The sequence below is a fragment of the Phacochoerus africanus genome, chromosome 10 (genome assembly GCF_016906955.1).
Source record: "Phacochoerus africanus isolate WHEZ1 chromosome 10, ROS_Pafr_v1, whole genome shotgun sequence".
Lineage (NCBI taxonomy): Eukaryota > Metazoa > Chordata > Mammalia > Artiodactyla > Suidae > Phacochoerus > Phacochoerus africanus.
Window position 1 is genome coordinate 1,457,976 of NC_062553.1, and position 16,332 is coordinate 1,474,307.

The 16,332-nt window shown below is 58.5% G+C and overlaps 1 protein-coding gene across 3 annotated transcripts in view; it reads left to right on the top strand.

The window, feature by feature from the left end:
- Positions 1-16,332, top strand: part of FAM193A (family with sequence similarity 193 member A) — a 138,041-nt gene that overhangs the window by 68,739 nt on the left and 52,970 nt on the right. For 2 of the 3 annotated variants that reach the window (XM_047799326.1, XM_047799328.1), the window contains 4 exons: positions 6,521-6,666; positions 7,147-7,314; positions 9,760-9,994; positions 14,507-14,631. In XM_047799326.1, coding sequence (XP_047655282.1) covers positions 6,521-6,666; positions 7,147-7,314; positions 9,760-9,994; positions 14,507-14,631 — 674 coding nt within the window. The remainder of the gene's footprint in view (positions 1-6,520; positions 6,667-7,146; positions 7,315-9,759; positions 9,995-14,506; positions 14,632-16,332) is intronic. The other variant, XM_047799327.1, reaches the window with a different exon arrangement.

Below are 16,332 nucleotides of genomic sequence, written 5' to 3' on the forward strand. Positions count from 1 at the left end.
TTTGCAGGCAAGGCTGTATAGGGTCCAAGTAAGGGGGGGTGGGGGGTGTCGCAGTTGAGAAAATTGCTGCCAGAACTTTTGGGGTTTTTTGGCTATACCTACGGCGTGGGGAGGTTCCTGAGCCATGGATCAGACCCAGGCCACAGCAGTGACAATGCTCAGTCCTTAACCACGGGGCCACTAGGGAACCCCCAGAGTGTCTTCCGAAATTGCTTTGCAGAGGGAGTGCGGCTTGAGGGAGACGGGGAGGGAACAAGGGGGTGGGTTAGGTTTCAGGTGGCCTCTCCAGGGACCGAGGACAGGGAGCTGGCAGGGTGTCCAGGGTGTCGTGTCGGGCAGCCTGCCGCCCCTGTTGAAGCTGAGACGTCACTGAGCATTGGCCCCAGCCTGCCCATCAGCAAGGACCTCCCCTCCCCTCAGCAGCACCAGGTGGTGGCCAGAGAGAGCGAGGCAGGGTGTGCGGTGGACAGGCCCAGCAGACGACTGGCCCCCAGGGCACCTGAGAGCAGAGTTGCCCACCCTTTCTGGCTGGCACGCGCCTCAGGCTCCCCCCAAACCCTCCCCCAGATTTCTGTGGCAGCCGCTTCTCCCTGGCTCATATCTCACCATCTCAGGGCATCTGCACGGGCCTGGCACAGAGCAGGCACCTGGGAATGGTTTTTGAATGAAGGGACGAGCCCGCTCTGATTTATATCTGAAAATAGTGCTCCCAGGTCTTCAGAGTGGCCGTAACCCTGCACTGGAGGAGACCGCACCGTGTAGAGGCTGTGGAGATGGACTCTCCCTCTGGGGCTCCCGTGGCAGGGCAGGCAGGTGGCGTGTGTGTCTGGCAGTGGGGCTGGGCACGTCAGGTCCCTTGGAGGGCTTTGCCCCGAACTCCAGCAACCTTGGGCCCGGCTGCGGCGCTTGTTTAGGCTGCTGAGGCAGGAGCCGGGGTTGCCTTGATCCTTACAGTCTGTGTTGGAGCCAAGCGGAGACCCACTAAGGCGAGGCCTGCTCTGTGCAGGAGAAGTTCAGACGGACAGAGACGCGGGGGTGGTGGAGACGTTTTGCAGAGACCTGCGGGGGTGCACGCCTGACTGAGACGGGCCTGTCTGCACCTCGTTTTCAGAACCAGGCTATGTTGAATTTAGCAGTTTGGCTTCAGCTAATCATCCGTGACTTTAAAATCATGTTAATTTGAATTGTAATGATTTTCAGGAGATTTTGTGTTTGAGTTGTAGACCAACTTGGGTTTATTTATACTTATAAAAAGGCTCTAAAAGCAAAATTATGTTGCATTTTATGTTTGTGTATGTTTATACAACAAAAACAGTTTTAAGTCTGGTGTGGGGGGTGGAAATGGTACTTTGGAAAATTATTTTCTTTGCAAGAGTTCTGTGTAGGCCTCAGGTACCTACCACAAGGAAGGATACTCAGCAACTTAATGTTCTGTTTTCTGTTTCAAGGGTGACTGTTGTAAAGGTTGTGGACTTCAGCATTTGTGTCTGTGTTCTCCTATGTATCGTTAAAATGTAAGCCTTGGGAGTTCCCGTCGTGGCGCAGTGGTTAACGAATCCGACTAGGAACCATGAGGTTGCGGGTTCGGTCCCTGGCCTCGCTCAGTGGGTTAAGGATCCGGCGTTGCCGTGAGCTGTGGTGTAGGTCGCAGACGCGGCTCGGATCCCGCGTTGCTGTGGCTCTGGCGTAAGCCGGTGGCTACAGCTCCGATTCGACCCCTAGCCTGGGAACCTCCATATGCTGCAGAAGCAGCCCAAGAAATAGCAAAAAGACCCAAAAAATAAAAAAATAAAAAATAAAAATAAAATGTAAGTCTTGCATTTTACACTAAGGAGCCAGGTTCTCTAATGGTTACTATGCCCACAAAACTAATCAGGGCATCCAGTTCCAATTTAAACCAGCCACGAAGAGCTTGCTAATAGTTGTCCTTATCTTGACTCTTTGCCCCGTTGGTTCATAGCACGTATGTGTAAAATTGCTTTGTAATGAACTTCGTGAAAGTAGTTGTGCTGAGGTACCGTTCCTGCCACCTTGAAGTGTCAGGTGGAGAGGACGGAAGTCGAGTCGGCCCCATAGGAAGATACTCTGGACGGACGTCTTTGGCACGTTTGGCTTAGCGTGATGCCTTCGAGGTCCAGTCATGCCGCTGCCTGTGACAGTCGTTTCTTTTGGGTAGCATTGCACTGTCCGGACGAACCACGATTTGCCTGTCTGTTCTCTGAGAGAGGGACGTTGGTGGTCCCTGGTTGTGAGTACAGTTGCTAGTGACATCGGGTACAAGTACTTGTGTGGACAGAATTCAGTTCTCGGAGCTCCTGTCGTGGCGCAGTGGTTAACGAATCCGACTAGGAACGATGAGGTTGCGGGTTCGGCCCCTGGCCTCACTCAGTGGGTTAAGGATCCAGCGTTGCCGTGAGCTGTGGTGTCGGTCACAGATGAGCTTGGATCTGGTGTTGCTGTGGCTCTGGCGCAGGCCAGTGGCTGCAGCTCTGATTAGACCCCTAGCCTGGGAACCTCCACAGACAAAAGACAAAAAAAAAAAAAAGAAAGAAAGAAAAAGAATTCAATTCTTGATAAATACCTAGGAGTGGAATTGCTAGGTATGGGATTAAGTGTATGCCTGACATTATAAGGAACTTTTCAAAGTGCTGGTACTGTTTTCCAGTAGACTATGAGAGTTCCCCATGGTATCTGATTCTCAGCAAGGCTGGCTGCTGATGGGCTTTAATTATAGCCATTTTAGTGTTATCTCATTATGGTTTTCATTTGCTTTTTTTTTTTTTTTTTGTCTTTTTAGGGCCACACCCACAGCATATGGAGGTTCCCAGGCTAGGGGTCTAATTGGAGCTGTAGCCACGGGCCTACGCCACAGCCACGTGGGATCCGAGCCACGTCTGCGACCTACAACACAGCTCCTGGCAACACCGGATCCCCATCCACCAAGCGAGGCCGGGGATCAAACCCACGTCCTCATGGACGCTCGTCAGATTCGATTCCGCTGAACCATGGTGGGATGCCGTTTCTTTGTTGTTGTTGCCTGTTGTCAGTTGGTTTTGTCTTACTGTTGGGTCGATGGATCTTTCTATATCCTGAATAGAGGCCTCTTCTCAGAGTGTGTGTCCCAGGTGCTTTCTTTCAGCGCGCGGCTTTCCTTTTCATTGCGTAACGCTGGTTTTGAAGATCAGAAATTTTTAATTTTGGTCAAGTCCAGTTTATCGTTTTAAATGATTTTGACTTTTCGTGTTCTGTAGAAGAAATCTTTGCCACCCAAGATTTTTTTGCCCCGTGTTTCTTTCTAGGTGTCTCATTGTCTCATTGTTTGAGTTTATACACTTGTTCTGTGACCCATTTTGAATGAAGTTTCGTATCTTCTGTGAAATAAGGTTCGTCCTCTCAGCCTACATACCCAGCTGTTCCAGAGCTGTTTGTCGAGAAGGGCTGCTTTACCTCATGAAATACCTTCGCATTCTGGTCGGAAAATCAACTGGTACTGGTGTATGGGTCTGCCCGTGGACTCCACTTTGCCTGTCTGCTCAGGCTTTTGCCAGTGCCGTGCTGCCGACTTCCCGAAACTTTTTATAGTAAGTTATGAAATTGGCTAGTTGGCGTTCTCGTGGTGGTACAGAAGAAACGAATCCGACTAGTATCCATGAGGAAATGGGTTCAATCCCTGGACTTACTCAGTGGGTTGGGGATCCAGGGTTGTCACGAGCTGAGACGCAGCTCGGATCCCGCGTTGCTGTGGCTGTGGTGTAGGCTGGCAGCTACAGATCTGATTTAATCCCTAGCCTGAGAACTTCCATATGCCACAGGTGCGGCCCTGGAGGGAAAAAAGAAATTAGCTAGAAGAACTCCTCCAATTTGTTCTTTTTAAAGTGTTTTGGCTATTCTGGGTCCTTTGCATTCCCGTGTAAATTTAGAATGATCTTGCCAGTTTCTACAGAAAATCCCTCTGAGTTTTTCACTGGTACTGTGTTGAGGCTATAGACGAGTGTGGGGAGAAGTGACAGCTTAGTAATACTGCGTCTCCCACTCCATGAACATGGTATGCCTTTCCAGTTATTTTTTTAAGAGTATTCTTAGAATAGTTTTGTAGTCTTCAGTGTGTAGGCTCTGTAGCGTCATAGTATATTGAAACATTTCAGAGTTCCCGTCGTGGCTCAGGTGGCTTAGAGGAAACGAATCTGACTAGTGTCCACAAGGACGCAGGTTTGATCCCTGGCCTCGCTCAGTGGGTTAAGGATCCAGCATTGCCATGAGCTGTGGTGTAGGTTGCAGACGCGGCTCAGATCTGGTGTTGCTGTGGCTGTGGCACAGGCTGCCGGCTTGGTTACAGCTCTAATTCGACCCCTGGCCTGGGAACTTCTGTATGCCATGGATGCATCCCTAAAAAGACGAAAGACAAAAAAATTAGAAACATTTCCAAAGTATTTCATATTTTTCTTGCTGTTTTGTTTATTTTTGTCTTTTTAGGGCCGCATCCGTGGCATATGGAGGTTCCCAGGCTAGGGGTTGAATCAGAGCCGTAGCCGCCGGCCTACACCACAGCTCATGGCAACGCCACTTCTGAGCCTCATCTGTGACACCACAATTCACCGCAATGCCAGATCCTTAACCCACCGAGTGAGGCCAAGGATCAAACCTGCATCCTCATGGATGCTATTCAGATTTGTTTCCACTGAGCCAAAATGGACACTGGCTTTCTTGCTATTTTAAGTGGTTCCTCTAAAAATTTTCGGTATCCAGTTATTTATTGCTAGTACGTAGAAATGCAGCCCTTGTTTTTGTCCATTGACCGTGTATCCTGTGAAGATTTGGGGGAAGGGGACAAGCGGTGCAGAGAGAGCAGACGTGGTCCTGGGAAAGCTCGGAGACTGTGCTGAGTAGCAGGGGGTGTCCTTTCCAGCGTGGGAGGGTTTGCCAGCGCTCCGCCTGCTCTCCCTCTGTTTAAGCGCCGCTGGAGAAGGGGGAGAGGGCCCTGGCCGCCTGTGGATGTGCCCCCCCACCCCGGGAGCAGCCTGCTTCCTCCCCTGCTGCCGCCAGCCCCCCCCCCCCCATGACACTGGACCATGGTCTTTCTGGTCCCTTCTACAGGAACTCCTGTATCTCCCGTTGCGCAGGGCTGCCCCCCCTCAGCTGGCGGGAGTGACGTCAGCGAGGCCTCGTGTGGGGGTGGGGGCAGGGGGCATCCTTGTGCCCACCCCCTCTCTTAGGTTCCTGCTGGTCTGTCTGTGCTTCTCTGGGGACCCACGGCCCTCAGAGGCCACCCACAGTGGTGGCTTCTGCTTGGGAGAGGCCCTTGCTGAGGTTTTCCTAGACCTCAGTCGAGGCCTGTGCAGGACGGACCCCCCATCCCTGCTCTGTGCCCAGTGGGGCGGGGTCTTCATGAAGGTGTGAGCCCCGCTCCCCAGCCCCGTCCCCTGAGGGAGCCCTGACTCGTCTTCTGCCCCACGCTTTTCCATTCCACCGTCAGTCCTTGGTGCCCACGTGGCCACCCTCCAAGGGGGCACGCGGCAGGCCCGAGGAAGGGGTGGGGTGGTGCTGTGGGGCCGGGCAGACAGGGCTTGCCTCCAGGGCTGCAGTGGGGCAGGTCCCGCTGCTGGCAGGAGGGGCCTGGCGCTGTCCTCTTCCCGCCGCGAGTCCCTCCGGGAGTCTCTGCGTCCCTCTCTTCAGGCCGGTGGGGCAGTGGATGGCACTGGCTGCCCTTGCTTGTGGGGCCTGGGCGACGTGCTAGTCCCCGCCGTCGCCGTGTGGGGGTCTCCAGCCCTAAGGCCCTGTCGCTGAGGGACAAGGGGCGAGGTGGCGGCTGGGGGGTCGCGGGACCACGTGTGAGACAGGAGAAGGCGAGGGAGAAGGGGTCACGGGCTGGGTCTGAGGTCGGGTTTGTACCCTCAGTGGTGGCTGTGGGCGTGGAGGTACAAAGGTCTGAGCTGCTTCTCCCACCCTCCAGGCTGCTGTCCCTCAGAGCAGGGGCCCCGGCTGGCAGGATCGCAGGCGGCCCCGAGGCCGGGAGTGGCCGCTGGGTCTGCATGCAGCACCATCGCGGGGGCAGGGGGACCCGGGAATAGGACACCGGCAGCAGAGCCGTCTCCTGGAAAGTGAGCGAGCGACTCCTTGCCTGTCCTCCCGCGGTTGGGATGGGGACCCGCACAAGGTTAAGAAGGTCCCTGGCTCCGGACAGGATCCTGGGTGTCCGAGGGAACAGCGCCGTGGTGATGACTGGGCGAAACACTTCCTTTTCATTGGGGAGGTTTTAGATTTTGCTAAAAGGCTTTTTCCTGGAGTTCCTGCTCTGGCGCAGGGATCAACGGTGTTTCTGCAGTGCTGGGACGCAGGTTCAAGCCCCAGCCCGGCCCAGTGGGCTAAAGGGTCTGGTGTCGTCACACCTGCATCTCAGACCTGATCCCTGGCTTGGGAACTCCGTGTGCTGAGGGGCAGCCAAAAACGGAAAAAACCAAAAAGGCCTCTTCATGCTGGATTGATAACTAATATCGTAACGTCTGCTCTGTTCTCTCTAAAGCAGGGCCAAGACTTCCTCCTCCACACCCCCCTCGGTGGCTCGCAGCCAGAGGGTGGCGGCGGCAGGCTCACCCTGGGTGCTCAGCCGCTACCTTCAGCCACCCCCTCGGATGCAGCATGTGCCTGCGAGGCCTGCAGCGAGCGCAGGTACCTGGGCGCCCTCGGGCGGGGACGGGGCATGGGCAGGATGGGCGCTCCCAGGGCCGATGGCACAAGTGACCTGGACTCTTTGTGGGGGGGGGGGGTCCCTCCTTCCTCCCTTCCCACTCCGGAGGGCTGCTGGGAGGAAGCTGGGGCGGGGGCGGGGGCACCCGAGCTGTCTCAGGTTGGTGGAGTGGGCGAGCGAGATGCCCTGACCTGGGGGATGGGGGCTGACGCTGCAGAGGGGCGGGGATGAGGAGCCAGGACGCAGGGCTTGGCTGTGTGGGGACCAGGGCCCGTGGGCGCCTCGGGTGCAGGTTGGGCGGCTAGAGGGACTGCGGTTGTGGACGTCCCTGTCCTTCGAGGGCCCGGGAGCTCCTGGAGGCAAAGGCCTTGGGGACAGGGTGGCTGAGGGCACCAGGGCTGTGACAGCAAACCCGCTGCAGAGCAGAGCCATGGATGCTGAGCTCTGCCATCTTCCCGCAGAGAGGTTTCGGCCGAGGTGGACCGGGAGCCTCAGCAGCTGCAGAACTACTGGTCAGAAGTGCGCTACACCGTCCGTTGCATCTACCGGCAGGCGGGGACCCCGCTGGCAGACGACCAGGACCAGTCTCTGGTGCCCGACAAGGAGGGGGTGAAGGAGCTCGTGGATAGGTACCCGTCCCGTGTCCGGGCCCTCCCCGCCTGCTGCCCGGGACCCTCCTCTGCTCAGGGTGGGCTCTGCTTTCAGGACCCTGCCCGGCGCACGGCGGGTCTGCAGCAGACGCACTGGGGGGTTCCGATTCTCATGCTCATGAAACGCTTCTCACGTGTGATGGGCGTGCGTGGACGTGTTCTCCTGCCTTAGGGTGGAGCCTGGCGGCAGCACTGCTTTGCCTGATGTGGGGACACGTCCCCAAGCGCCCCGCCCTATGGACCAAGGAGGACAGGCGGCTGTGCCCCCTCCCCTGGGGACAAGCAGACTGAGGGCCCCTGAGGCCCCGCAGGGCAGCGTCTCTCTCCGGGAGGGTCCTGACGGGCGTCCTGCTAGGCACACACACCGGGCCGGTGACAGTACAGAGGTGGTGGCGTCTTTTTTCCTCTCTTTTGAGATGTTCCACATAAAAGCAATAAATTCGAGTGAGCCGTTTCATGAATTGATTCTCGTTTCGGTCTTCTCACGTTCTGAAGGCAGCCCCTCGGGGTTGTGTGAACGCTTGTCTGCTGGGCCGTAGGTTTCATCCGGAGTGGGGAGTAGCGACTGGCCTTGGGCTCTGTTGGCGCCTTGGCGCTTTGGCCAGTGTGCTCAGCGTTTGAGCTGCGTGCAAGCCCCTGGTGTTACCTGACATGGTTATAGGCGGTCCCTGGCTTTTTTTAGAAGTTAGCTTTCCTGGTGAGTGTTATAGGAACGTATGTATTACCCGCACATCACACCCACCGCTCGACAGCTGGTACACGCTCAGCCCGAGGCGAAAGTGAAGTGAGAGGTCCCTGAAAGGAAAGCCTCAGCAACCAGCGGTGCGGACCAGCGGCGCCGCGCAGACCTTGGGAAGGCGATGGGGACGTCGCCGGGGGCTGGGAGGGCAGCGCCCTGACGGACTTGTGCTCCTGAGGCTCACGGTCCGCGGCCCCGTCTGAGGCGCGTGTCCGACGGGTCTCCTAGGAACACGGGTGGGTGTTTCAGAGCCAGTGCATGCCAGGAAGGGGCAGGGCCCGTTTCTAGGCGCCTGTCCAGCTGGTGCTGACTCCCGTGGCCCCTTTCCGTGACCCTCGGCCCCCGGCGTGCTTGACTGGTCCCCCTCCTGCGTCGCTGCGTTCGAGCCACACCTGGCTGTCCTCCTGCCTGAGAGCCCAGGGCCCCCTCACCTTCGCTTTCATTGTATTACTGCCCCTACTGGACTTGCACCCTGGGTGCATGTGCTGGGAGCACAAGAGGCCCCAGAGTGTATTTTCCTGGCTCCTCCCAGCTGCAGCTCGGACACAGCCCCCTGGGCCAGGACAGACCAGGGAGCCTCCACGGCATCTTCAGCACATTCCTGCCTCCTGCTCGTATAACTTTTGAAAGTCTCTTTGCAAAAGTGTCATGTCGTTTCCGTACACTTACAAGGTCCAGAAATGGACAAGGAAATACAGGCCTAATTCCACCGTGCTAGGAGAACTAAGCAGGACCTAGCCGACTCCTTGTAAGTGTGATTGTCCCTGAGTCACTCGAGTCTTCTGTGACTCTCCCCCAGCAGACGAGACACGTTCTGCTCAGAGGGCAGTTGTCCTCCTAGCCACGAAGAGCATGGTGGTTGCGCTGGGCCGAGAAAGTAAGACACCTCTTGGAAGTCGGCCTGGCGTTGTTACTCTTTCTCTGGCCACGTTTTTATAGGGCTGCACGTGTTCTCTTGTCTCGCACAACCTAGACGATGTGGTGACTTAGAGTGGAGTAGGTGACAACTTTCTTCTCTCTGGACCCCGCCTGGTGCCCAGAGGTGAGAGGATGCATTTAGTAACATCCAAGAAGTGTGGCTTCATGCGGTTTACAGCTGGTCCGTCCTGGTGACGGCCTTTGGTGGGGACTGCTCTTGGGTTTCCATCTGGAGGGCACGGCGAACAGGGCCCATGGCTGAGGGCCTGTTTATGAAAGTCGATGGCCTCCAAGTTGGGAAAGAAACTCGTGAAGATGGTCGTAGCTGTTGGGGGCACGCATGGGGGTTTTTGTCTCTTATCTTCAGTGTATACGTTTTGTGTATCACTGCTGTCATTTTTGGTGGGATCACTTAAAAACAGATGCACTGTCTGTGAAGTGTCCTCTTGAGAACAAGGCCAGCCCATTGGGGTTATGTCCTGAATACCCAGGAGGAAGGAGCAGTGTGCTCTGGTCCCCGGCCCAGTGGCACCTCTGTGCGGTGGCTTTTCCCCTGTCAACACACAGGCATCAGAAGTGACCTCTCCGGCTCCTGGTTTTCCGCGGTTTTGTGCCTGCTCTGCCCCCTGCTGGCTGCTTGCATCCCAAGGCCTCCGCCCCGGGCGTCGCGCCTGAACCTGGGCAGCTGACTGGCGCGTCGGGGGGCTGGAGGAGACCGTGCGCCGACGTCCGACGAGGTGAGCGGTGACTGTCTCTCTCCTGTCCAGGCTCTGCGAGAGGGACCCCTCGCAGCTGTACCAGCGGCTGGAGCAGCAGGCCAGGGAGTACGTGCTCGAGATGAAGGTCCGGCTCCTGCGGCAGCTCTCGGCCGCGTCCAGAGTGAAGTCGCCGTCCGCCCTCCAGGGCCCCCCGCAGGCTCACCAGTTCATCTCGCTCCTCCTGGAGGAGTACGGCGCCCTGTGCCAGGCGGCACGCACCATCAGCACCTTCCTCGGCACCCTGGTGAGCCGGCTTCGCGCTCGTCGCTCTGCTCCCTCCGCCCCTCCCTCTGCACGGGCCCGGGGCGCGTCGGTCTTCGGTCGTGGGAGTGCCGCCGCCGTCTGGGGGCCGCGGGGGCCAGTCTGTGCCTTGACAGACAGGAGGGAGGGCCGGCTGTTGATTGATTCTGCCGTCGCTGGAGACGGAGACGGGCGAGCCTGCGTAAAGGCCCCGGCGTTCTGTCCCGCACTCAGCAGTCCACACTGAAGGAAGGATAGGTTTCTTTCTCTTTTCTTTTTTTTTTTTTTCCTCTTTTCTTTTTTGGGGCTGCGCCTGCAGCATATGGAAGTTCCCAGGCTAGGGGTCGAATCAGAGCTGCAGCTGCCGGCCTCCACCACAGCTTGTAGAAGTGCCAGATCCTCAATGCATTGAGCAGGGCCAGGGATCGAACTCACGTCCTGAGTTCAATTCCTAACCTGCTCAGGCATAACAGGAACGTCCACCTTTGTGTTTTCTTGATGCACTAATTGTGCAGTTTTTCACCACCGCTTAGAGAGTATTATTAAATGAGATTGCATTGGCTGCCTTCGGGTGCCTTCTTCGTGGTAAAACTATGCATTGAAATAAATAGAGTAATCCGTGGCTCCCGAGGTTTAAGCGCAGTGCTCTTGTTGTGATTCTGAGGCTGGTGGGCCTCGCCATGGAGAGGCGCCCGCCGGGTGAGGGATTTGGGGTCGGGGGGCGTCCTCCAGCATCGCTTGGGTAGAGCCCTGCCCCGCAGGGAACTCCCTGGAGTGACGGACGCGTCCAGCTCGAGAGAAGGAGCCGGTGGGGGCGGGGGCGGGGTGGCTGCCACTCACCATCGGCGTCCGAGAGCTCGACCTCCGTGCTCTGAGCAGGGCCAACGTCCTCTGGCGCCCGACCTCTCCCTCCTGCACCTCCTGTAGCCCCCCCACCCGCCCCACCAGGGTGCAGCCCCAGCCAGGCCTCCTCCGCCAGGTGGACGGGGACTTCCTAGGTGAACAAATTAATTTGAATCGTGTTTGCTGAGAAAACGCCTGGCATTTTACATAGGAATGTTTTTGTGGGTTTTTTTTTTTTTTTAAGTCATAAACTCTGAGCACAAAATATAGCTACTTGGTCAGTGATTTATTTCGCTTTCTTTTGCACACAGAGGGTTCACCACACCAGTAACCTGAGCTCTTTCTCCCTCCATGGGAAGCTGCTGAACCACTGGGTAACATAACAAGATAAAGTCTTTTAAAACACGTTGCCGAGATGGCCTGAAAGGCAGCAGCCTTGAGTGAAAAGCAGATGGAAAGCTGGGGTCCATGTGCTCACGAGCCAGCCACTCCCAGCGCTGGGGCCACAGACGCCGCAGCCTCTGCCAGGGTGACCCTGGCATGGGGGGGGCATGGGGGCAGCGTGGCAGCCCCCCACGCCTGCGTTCCCCTATGCGGGCCGCCACCCAGTCGCCAGGCTTCCTCTCACCCCCAGGGGCCTGGCGTGGTTTCTGTGAGGACGCCCCAGTCCACACAGCACGTCCCAGCCGTCTCAGAGACCTCCACGCGGCTGGAGTGTTCAGGTCAGAGTCACACAGGTCCCCGCGTCTGTACCAGCCCCTCCCAGGTCTGCCCAGGGACCTGGCAGTGGAAGAACTGGCAGCGCCGAGTCGAGACCAGCTCCAAGTCTGCGTCTCAGAGTCTCAGCGTTTTGGGGAGGCTCCGACTGGCCTTATCAATCAGTATTTACTGTGCTGAAATGAAAACGGAGAAATTTAAAGATATTTATGAAATCATTTTATTGAGTTTATTCTGAGGTAAAGCATGTCACTCCCTTTCTCCCTCTTTCTTCTCTTTCTTTCTTTTTTATTTTTTTGGCTACCGTGTGCAGTGGCTGGATGGGGCGTCTCAGTCCCCAGCCTGGGGTTTGATCCTGGGCCACAGCAGTGAAGGTGCCAGACCCTAACCACCAGGAACTCCCTAAGTCATTTTACAAATAATAGCTAATTGCTTGGCATAAATCGTGTATCTCTAAATAAAAAACTGTTTTCCCAAATAAAACACGCAGTCAGAAGAGGGGCATCGTTTGCGTGGCTGCAGATCTCGTGTGGGGGGCGCCGTGCTCGGCTCCCCTGCGTCTGCCGTCGGGCGGCGGCGGAGGCGGGTGCGGGTGAAGCTTTTGGGGCCCGTTGGGCCTGGCGCAGGCAACCGTGTGGAAAGGGGAGGCGTGTCCCCGTCGACGCGTCGGGTCACTGCTGCGCCCCGCCGAGGGCATACCGGAGCCCGGGCGCGCGGTGGAGACGGAGCCTGCGTCCCTGAGCCGAACGGACCCCATTACCTCACGGCCCGGGGGGGTCGCTGCCGCAGCTCGGGCCTGGTTTTCTCCTGTGGGAGGCGCCGTCGGTGCCAGGTCAGGACGCCGTCACCACCCAGGAGAAACGCGACCTCAGGCCACCTTCACCCTGGCCCTCGGCACAGAGGTCTGTAGACGCAGGCGCGTCTGGGTCGTCCCGGCAGAGGCGGCCTTTCCAGCGTCCCCGTCCTCGCGTCAGAGCCCCGCGGTGCTGGCCGCCCGGCTGGGGCCTGCTCTCCGCCAAGCAGCCGGTTCCCTGCTGCGTAGACGCCGCCGCTGGCGCCAACCCGAGGAGCACATCAGGCCCCGAAGTGTGTCTTCACAGCGGGACCTTCCAGGGCAATGTGCCTGTGCCCTAGGGTCAAACAGGACCGCCGGGCACAGGGCTGCTGTTTATTCCAAATTGAAACAAAACGGGGACTGAAGTTCAGCCGCCAGTCGTCTAGGAAACGCCTTTCCAGGCTGTCGTGATCCTGAAATCTGAACGTCCACTTAGAAGGACGGAAGACTCTCCAACAGCCTGCTGTTCCTCCAGGCCCTGCTAGGCCTTGAGGCCTCACGCCGCCTCTGTCTCAGGCCGGGCCCCCGGGCCCCTCTGCAGGCGAGGTGAGAAGCAGGGGTGCTCGGCTCCCGTCTCGGGGCCCCACACAGCGCCCGGCTCTCTTCCCACAGGCCAAGGCGGGTGGCTCAGCCTCTCAGCGGCTTGTGGCCTGGGCGCAGGGCGCAGCAGCAAGTGCAGGGGCACGGCCGGGCAGGCGCCTGGCCCCAGGGCTGCTCGTCACCCCGGGTTGGCCTGAGCTTGTGAAGTGAGGTGGGGTCTGCTGTCGCTCCAGCACACCTCCTCTGGAAGCGTAACTTCGGGTTCCGTCAAGAGGGCCGAACACCGCCGTCCACCGGGCTTCGCCTCAGCCACCCTCGCGAACGCGCCCCCAGGTGAGAGCCGCGCGGCCCCCCTCAGGCTGAGGGGCCGGGCCGACCTCCTGACCGCCATCGCCTCGGCTCCCGCCACTTCTTTCTTGTGGAGGCAGCTCACAAGCTGAACCATCACCGCCGCCTCTGCCCACCGGAGACGCCCGTCCTCGGCCTTGTGTCCCCGGCCTGGCGGCCGGCACCCAGCCCACACAGCAGCCTCGCTGCAGCCCGTGGCACGTGTCCTCGTGGCAAGCACATTCCCAAACTAAAACGCCTGGAACCAGGCCTCTTCCCTGCCTTGGGCCCAGGACTTCGGCTCCCAGGCCCTGGTCCTCCGCCCCCCGCCAGCTCTCTTGCTGTGACGGCTCCACGGAGCTGGGCCTGAAATGAGAGCAGTGAAGCGCGGGTCTGGGAGGGAGCGTCGTGTTGTGGCAGAACAGACAGAAGGCGCCAGATCACCAGGTGGCAGACACCGGGGCCTTCCCACGTGGCGCGGGTCCTGACATCTGTGTCAGCACCTCAGCTCGGCTGGGCTGAAGAGAGAATGGCAACAGACCCGCTGGACGCAGTGGCCACAGGCCACCCGGTTCTGGGGGACCAGGGCACTGTCGTCAGCCGCCGCCCGGGTGGTGCCGGGCACCTCAGCGTGGGGCGGGCGGGGGGGCGCTCCCGTGCGTGACGGTGCCGCCGGAGCTGTCGGGCGTGAGCTCTCTGCACGGCAGAGGGATGGGCCGTGCAGGCCGTCGCCTCGTGTGGAGGCAGGCAGGCGCCTCTCCGGGGTCCCTGCGGTGGCCAGGACCTTCCCCGCGTTTAAAAGCAACCGACGAGGTCGCCGCCGTTTGCCAGGAAAGAAAGACCTGTCCCTGCATGCGGGCCGGCGGGTTTAGCGTGTCGTCAGAAGGGAGACGTGCAGGACGGGCCCAGAAACGTGGGCCGTCAGCCTCGGAGGGCTCGTGTGCCGGTGTGTGGGACGTTGGGACTCTGGCTCTGTGTCCAAGGCCTGGGTGTCGGACATGTGCCTGGTGTCTCCTCGCTGGCCCCTCCCCTGTGGGCCTCGTGGTGCCATTTCAAGGCGGGCTTGGCCAGGCTGCAGGTCCAGGTGCTCAGAGACACACATCCAGCTTTGCTCTGGACACGCGGGGACGAACAGCCCCTCGCAAGCGGAGGTTCTGGGTCTGGACAGAGGGCCGTGGTTCGGGGGTGGGGAGAGACCTTCTGGGAGTTTGTCCGTCTGGCACTGAGCCCGCTTCTGTTCATCTCGTTAACCAGGAAAACGAACACCTGAAAAAGTTCCAGGTGACCTGGGAGCTGCACAACAAGCACCTCTTTGAAGATCTGGTCTTTTCGGAGCCGCTTCTCCAGAACAGCCTGCCAGCACTGGTGTCACAGATCAGGTACTCGGGCCAGCCTGCGTGTGACGGTGCTTTGACCCTGGGCTGCACCCGCCCAGCAGCTGCAGGGTTCGGGGCCAGACGGTGCTCCTGGAGAAGCTCAAAACCACAGAGAAGTACGGTTGAACTGTCAAATAACAGGCCCAGGGTTACTGCTGCTAAGACCCAACGACACAGTGTCCTCGTTCATGAGGACGAGCTGGGCGACCGAAGGGTGACCTGAGCACTTGGTGGCCGAGGGGCGGTCCCTGCTGGGGCCCCTGGGTGTGCGGAGCTGCTGGCCACTGGGGGAGGGGCCAGACGCCCTGTCGTGTCTCAGACACGTTCCCTCCGCATCGCGCTGGGGGAGGGGCAAGGGGAGCGTCCCCTGGGGTCTGGGGCGCCAGGAGGGCAGGTGCCTTCCGCCTCCTCAGGGGACACCTGGTTGGACCCAAGAAGGATTCAGATTGGAGCTTCTACCTTACAGATGCCCACTTGACAACTCGGAAACATTTTGCGACAGCGTGTGTGTTAGCACTGCCCCTCAAGCGAGGACTGCGTCTGTGGAACACAAGATCCGTGGTGGTGTTTTCATAGTCACACTTTGGACCTGTGTTTGGTTTAACTTTATCATAAAGTAAACTTCAGGCGCTCCCATGGTGGCTCAGCAGGTTAAGAACGCGACATAGTGTCCGTGGGGATGCAGGTTCGATCTCTGGCCTCGCTCAGTGGATTAAGGATCCAGCGTTGCTGTGGCTGTGGTGGAGGCCGGCAGCTCCGCCTCCACCTGGGAACCTCCGTGGGCTGCAGGTGCGGCCATAAAAAGAAGAAAAAGTAAACCACAGATACAGAAACTCTAGAAAATGAGTGTATCGCTTCATGGATTGAGAGCAGGCAGACGTCCCTCAGCTGCCACCCAGCGCGGCCCCCAGCCGCAGGTCCTCCCCGCCCCGCCAGGCTCAGGCGCTGGCCGGAGCAGTCGTCCGGGGGGTGGCTGAGCAGCTCGGCTCTTCCCTCCTTTGCTCTCTTGTCACTCGGGTGCTCCTCCACAGTCTTGCCTGGTGTTTGGTTGGTTGGTTTTGGTCTTTTTAGGGCCTCACTCGCAGCACATGGAGGTTCCAGGCTAGGAGTCAAAACAGAGCTGTAGCCGCCTGCGCCACAGCAACTCAGGATCTGAGCCTCGTCTGCGACCTACACCACAGGTCACGGCAATGCCAGGTCCTCAACCCACGGAGCAAGGCCGGGGATCGAACCCGCCACCTCATGCTTCCCAGGCAGATTCGTTTCTGCCTCGCCACAGTGGGAACTCCCTGCCCTTTGAGAGTCTCATCTGCACCCCACCCCCTTCCTTGTAAATTTACCTGTTAAGGACCCTGTCTTGATTGTCCCGTTGCGACGCCAGGGTCTGGGGCCGGCGGTGCCCACGCCCCGCAGTCTGCCAGGAGGCCTCCATCTGTGCTGCCTGGCAGTGGGCGATGGATCCAGGAGCTCTCTCAGCCCCACTCTTTGCCATGGTGGCCTTAGTGTCGGTTGCCCAATTTGGTCTTTATTTTAAATCTTTTAATCGTTATGGAAAATTTTAATTGGGCTTGTAAATAAACTCACCAAAACTGATTTTATCTCGTTTTCCTTATTGTTTTTCATACACCCTATTTGTTTATTTGTTTTCATTTTGGGGCCACACCCAAGGCTTATGGAGGTTCCCAGGCTGAGGGCCAAATGGCG